Genomic DNA, 6,400 nt, shown 5'->3' on the forward strand with positions numbered 1-6,400 from the left:
ATCGTTAATTTTTTTATCAAAGTTAATAAAGCACGCCCAATTAACCAAAATACCCCCTTCATGTTTATTAGGCAAAATAGATGAGTTTTTTTTATCTAATATTTTTTTTATCCATATTTGTCTTATTTCTTAATGTAATATAACTATTAAACTTCATAAAAACTTCAGCTTAATAAAATTTACTATATATTTGATAAAATCTAGAAAGTAAGAGAACAAAATATATGGATATTCTTTAAAGAGAAATAAATACTTATATATACGAGGAGAAGGTCATTTTTATTCATAAAAAATAAAAAAATGGAGGGAATTTAACCCTCCATTTAATTTTTGAATTTTTTTTTACGCACCTAGTTAATTTAGACGGAAAAACTAATAAATTCACTTTAGTGATAAGTGCAGAATCTGATTTAAGATTTTTTAAAGTATAAGATGGTAAAGAAATTTTGTACATGAATACAGGTGCATAAAATATATTTAACGCTAATATATATATATATATACTATCATCGTATTTTGAGTGTGGTGGTTGCATTGCTTGAAAACACACGTGGTGCATATGGTTAAATTAATAGATTAATTTAAGATATTAGATATGACCAAATTAACATTCCATTCTTTCGTTACCTTCAAAGTTAACGAGGAATAATTTATGCATACTTTCTAATGATGAAAGAGAGACCCTATTATTCTTTGTCCAGAAAAGATGTCTCTTTATATCCTTCATGATTTATGCAAGCATATGTTCTTTGTTTACGACAAGAAAAAGAAGAAGCTTTAATTTTTCAATCTTTATGGAGACGAAGGCTGAAATGGGCCTCACCTTAATTGCACGACCCGACGCCCAAACCCAAACCCGTTAGCCCGAACATAGGTCCAAGACCAAGCCCCACTGGCTACCTCTTCTTCATCCCTTATCTTCTTCTTTTCTTCTATCTTTCTTCCTTAGAATTCTCTTTTCTTCCATTGTTGGTCTCGCTCTATTTCCCTACTTTTAACCTTAAACCTTCATCTCCGTTCCTCTCTCCATGGCATACCCTAAGCATGAGTTGATGCTAGGCTCGGTAACTTACGCTTTGCTTATAAACACCTTTGTACGTATAGGCTAAGTGTGTTGAACAATACAAGAGCAATCATCGATCCCAAGATACATGATCTAAATATATTATAAATTCTTTTTAACATAATTGCCATTGTTATATTCTCTAAAATATCAAAACCGTCGTTAAAACCTTTTGAATCTTTTAGAATTGCAAAATATTTATAAAAGATTATTATTAAAGTTAATAAACACACAGTTCAATTCAATTCGAGGATTTGGACCTAAAACTAGTGTTTGTTGGGCTTTTCTTACAACTATGATTTATAAATGGGATACCATCATGGTCATAACAATATACATCAAGCAAATAGATATCATACGTAATCCTTTCATTGATTCATTACCTTGAGAATTAACGAGGAATACTGTATGCATACTCATTTAGTAATGATGAAACACTAGATAGAACCTATTAATAGCCTTATGCGAAACATGTATCTATCTCTTTAACACTTTTCTATTTTACCCACGCATATATTCTTTTGTTTACCACAAGAAACGCAGAAGCTTTGATTACTAATCTTTAAAGACACAAAACACAATCTTATTCAAATCTCTTAGTGGCAGGATTTTTCTCTTTGCCTCGACACAGTGAACAAAATCACTGGATTTCCTGCACACTAAAGAAGAGGATATCCACGTCTCCGTACGCGAATTCCGAGGCATCCCTTTATGACTTTAAAGCGAGATCTATGTGCCCTGGTCATGAAGCAAGGTAGTTGTTCTCTTGTGGGCTTTATTCCATTTGTTCTCTATCCTAATCCTCCTCTGTTGCATGTATATATAGCATGCAGGAAGCCCTAGTTTTCTCAGGCAGCAACTACTGCAGCTACAACTTTGAGATTTGATTAGTTTTGATTTGAGATTTACTTAGGTACCATGTCGCTTGCATCGGCTGCTAAGATGCAGATGATAAAGGGAGAGAGGCATCTCTTCTCATCGTCGGACGACAGCGCGGTGATGAAGCAGATTCTCTCGACGCATGCTCCTGACGGGCGTGATATCGATGTGCGGCCACTCTTGCATGTCGTCGAGGATGTCCTTAACCGATCTACTCCAACCGTCGTGGTGGTAAATAGTTGACCTAAAAGCTTAAGTTTTGCATAAATTTATAATCTCATATATATCTTATATAACTAATTTATGATTGACATATAATGTACCTTAACAATATGTAGTTCCAAGGGAAAATAGTTAATTTACATAGAGATATACTTTACTTAGTTTGGTATAATAAAGGAAAGCAATAAGAAGCCTAATGCATGTGCTGATGTTTTTAATCAGTGGATTGTAAAAAAGTTAAGAGAGAGAGAGAGAGAGAGAGAGAGAGAGAGAGAGTATAAAGCTGAAGGATTTGTACCATGTATGTCTTTGCTATTGGTGTACAATTTATTCTTTTGTGATATATGTTTCAAATGCAACAAATTACCATGGAAGCAAGGTGTGTGTGTGTGTATATATATATACCATGTATCTCTTTGCTATTGGTGTACAATTAATTCTTTTGTGACATATGTTTCAAATGCAACAAATTATCATGGAAGCAAGGGGTGTGTGTGTGTGTGTGTATATATATATATATATATATAAACATAAAATTAATCTCTATCAGCTTAACATCTTGGAGATTATGTAGACATAACAATAAGTAGACATAAAAAATGACAAAGTTATGCAGTTCTTTATTTAATTATTCCAGTGTAAAATGAAAAAAAAAACATTCATATACGATTCTCTTGTTATTGAGCAGACACCACTTACTCAACACGATCTACTGGACGATAAGTTGCATCATGTAGAAAACATTGGGATGCTCGAGGCTCTGGCATACACAGTCCACAGGATTTCTTGCGAGGTAAGCCAACTCAGACTCCCAGGATGAACAGTAATATGCTATCTGCTATGACTGCATGAACTCTCTATAGATATTCATAACTTTACTTTAATGCCTTTTTTTTTTGTTGGCATTCTTGGGCTTGCGTGTATGCCCTTCTAAATTTCAATTTTGCATGTATATCCTTTAATCACGTGATATCATTCATGTTATATCTATAAGATAAAATTATGAGATTTTTTACATACTAGCCGTTAAAAACTTTTAAAATATCATAATTGCTATCATATCTTTTCAAAAATATAATTCCATTAGTTCGATTTAACTAACCAAACTTAACTTAATAAAAGATCATTTTTCTCTTGTATAAATTAGTTAAAATTGTTCAGAAGCTATCAAATCTTTTTTGGAAGACAAAAATCATCGATAATTAATATTTTACGCTCAATTTTAAGAAAGTAGTATATTTTTTATGTATTTATTTAACAATAATATGTAAGGAATATTCTATTAAAACCTAATTATAATGGTCATTCTAAAAGAGTCAAAAGCATTAGGGACATTGGTTTGTAAAGGTGATACTTCCATCCACCTTCACTTCTCCTAACTACGTATATATACATAGCATGATTCATGTGGAATGAATTGTTACAGATAGCGTACAAGTGTTCAAGCGGCGGTGACGCCCATGCAACCACATTGGCAGTGTTCAATTTACTCACAAACTACCCCTGGGATGCCAAAGTGGTGCTTGCCCTCGCAGCCTTTGCAGTGAGCTACGGAGAGTTCTGGCTAACTGCGCAGCTCCACACCGTCAATCCTCTGGCGAAGTCCATTGCGCTGCTCAAGCAACTCCCCGACATCCTCGAGCACACCGACGTCCTCAAGCCGAGGTTCGACGCCGTCAACATGCTCATCAAGGCCATGCTGGATGTCACCAAGTGCATCATTGAGTTCAAGGAGCTTCCCACGGAGTATATCTCACCTGAATCGCCTGATATGTCCATGGCCATGAATCATATCCCTACTGCTGTCTACTGGACTGTTAGGAGTGTTGTTGCTTGTGCTTCTCAGGTCATCGGGTTGATAGGCCTTGGCCATGAGTAAGCTTGATAGCTTAATTGAGTTCCTATCTATGACTTTGAAGATGTTATTACTTTGAGGTTGTATAAGTAATACACGTTTTGATTGATTTCAGGTACATAAGCTCCACAACTGAGGCATGGGAGTTGTCAAGCTTAGCCCACAAACTTAACAACATTCATGGCCACCTCAATAAGCAATTGGATATATGCTATCGCCAAATCGGTTAGTATGGAGATGTGCTCCCCTAAACAAAATGTTGTTGTTCTTCTCAGGCTATATAGTAAGATAATAGATAATGAGATATTAGTTAATTGTCGAATTTTATAAGATAGTATAATATTAAAAAAAAAAGTCGAGGTATTTTGAATTGTTTGTATTAATCTTATCAAAGTATTTTCTTTTTGTGATATCGCGTTGTGCAGCTGACAAGAAGAACATCGAATCCTACCAAACATTGGTGCGCCTCTTCGAGACCGTGCACATCGACAACATGAAGATCCTCCGCGCGCTGATATACTCGAAGGACGACCTCCCCCTCGTCGACGGCACCACCAAGAAGAGGACCAGCGTCGACGTCCTCCGCCGCAAGATCGTGATGTTGTTCATCTCCGACATGGACATCAGCCACGAGGAGCTGTTCGTCCTCGTGCAGATCTACAACGACACGCACCAAGGGAAGCTCGAGAGGCACTACGAGATCGTGTGGCTGCCGATCATCGACCGGCACCACCCGTGGACCAGCACGAAGGACGAGACATTCAACCGGCTGGCGTCGAACATGCCGTGGTACTCACTGCACCACCCGTCGCTGGTGGATCCGTCGGTGATCAAGTACGTGAGGGACGTCTGGCACTTCGACAAGAAGCCGATGCTGGTGGTGTTGGACCCCCAGGGGAAGGTGGTGTGCCCGAACGCGCTGCATATGATGTGGATTTGGGGGAGCTTGGCCTTCCCCTTCACTAGCAACAGGGAGGAGGCACTGTGGAGGGAGGAGACGTGGAGGATCGAGTTCCTCGTCGACGAGATCGATCCGGCCATACTTACATGGGTATGTACTAAATACTCTCTAACTCCTCTATCTTTCTTTTATTTAAACTTAGGATAAAATGGTCCTCGTGGTATCTAAAATTGGTCACGTTCAAGAGCTCATTAAACTCGTATGCATATGCATATAATAATGTTGTTGATAGGTGAAAGAAGGAAGGTACGTGTGCTTGTACGGCGGCGAGGACGTGGAGTGGATCCGGAAGTTCACGACTACCCTCCGGCGCGTGGCCCAGGAGGCGCGCATCCACCTGGAGATGATCTATGTCGGTAAGAGCAACCCCAAGGAGCGGGTGAAGCGGGCGATCAACGTCGTCGCCAACGAGAAGCTGAGCGGCTACTGGCAGGACCCGGCCATGGTGTGGTTCTTCTGGGTCCGCCTGGAGAGCATGTGGCACTCCAAGATGCAGCACGAGAAGAGCGTCGAGGAGGACGTGATCATGCAGGAAGTCATGTCCATGCTCAGCTTCGACGGCAGCGACGAGGGCTGGGCGTTGATCAGCAAGGGCTCCGTGGACATCATCAAATCCCACGGCAGAAAGCTCCTCGAGTGCCTCACCAAGTTCGACACCTGGAAGGACGAAGTCGACACCCAGGGCTTCATTCCGGCACTCGAGATGGCGCTGAAGCCGTACGACACGCATGAGCACTGCACGCGGCTCATCCTGCCCAGCGAGACTGGCCGGATCAGGGAGAAGGTGGTGTGCGCGGATTGCAAGCGCCCCATGGATAAGTTCATCCTCTACAGGTGCTGCAATGATTGATCGTCACATGCATGAATGGATGGATGGATGGATGAGAGTAACGAAATAAATATGAGTGTGGTAACGATGGTGAGTTTGATGTTGTTGTTGATGTTCATGTTCATGTTGGGTTTTCTCTAGTGCTTCTTCGCCCTTTGTGGGAGGAGTGCATGACTTTGTTTTCTTTTGAATGAACTATATATACAGATGTATGGTTCAAGAAATAAATCAAGTATTTTTCTATAATCAATGTTCTATTTCCCATATTCCTAACTCCTAAGGAAGCTAGTCAAAATAGTACAATATATAACTGGATACTACTCTAATTCCTGTTGTACTGTAATATGGGTATAGCATGATAAGGTAGCATTTAGGGTTGAAAAGAGGTTGATTAAAAGCTTCTATCCTATTCGGATATTGATTCAAATACTGATTTAGATATATTGTTTCTGATGCAGATTGGATATCTGTTTACTGGCATAATTTTTTTTGAATAATTTATAATTTATAATTTGCTTATATAAATAGTGAATATTAATTTATAATTTTTAATTTGCTTATATAAATAGTAAATATTGATATTGTTATTGA

At 38.8% G+C, this 6,400-nt stretch overlaps 1 protein-coding gene across 1 annotated transcript; it reads left to right on the top strand.

The window, feature by feature from the left end:
* Nucleotides 1-1,924: 1,924 nt before the first annotated feature.
* On the top strand, nucleotides 1,925-6,021 carry LOC140778106 (protein SIEVE ELEMENT OCCLUSION B). Its single transcript, XM_073122670.1, has 6 exons — nucleotides 1,925-2,173; nucleotides 2,853-2,957; nucleotides 3,591-4,039; nucleotides 4,135-4,244; nucleotides 4,445-5,070; nucleotides 5,213-6,021. The coding sequence occupies exons 1-6, from the start codon at nucleotides 1,982-1,984 to the stop codon at nucleotides 5,828-5,830; spliced, it is 2,100 nt and encodes a 699-aa protein (XP_072978771.1). The 5' UTR covers nucleotides 1,925-1,981; the 3' UTR covers nucleotides 5,831-6,021.
* Nucleotides 6,022-6,400: the final 379 nt, after the last annotated feature.

The sequence above is a fragment of the Typha angustifolia genome, chromosome 3 (genome assembly GCF_048772165.1).
Source record: "Typha angustifolia cultivar Huaian chromosome 3, ASM4877216v1, whole genome shotgun sequence".
Classification (NCBI taxonomy): domain Eukaryota; kingdom Viridiplantae; phylum Streptophyta; class Magnoliopsida; order Poales; family Typhaceae; genus Typha; species Typha angustifolia.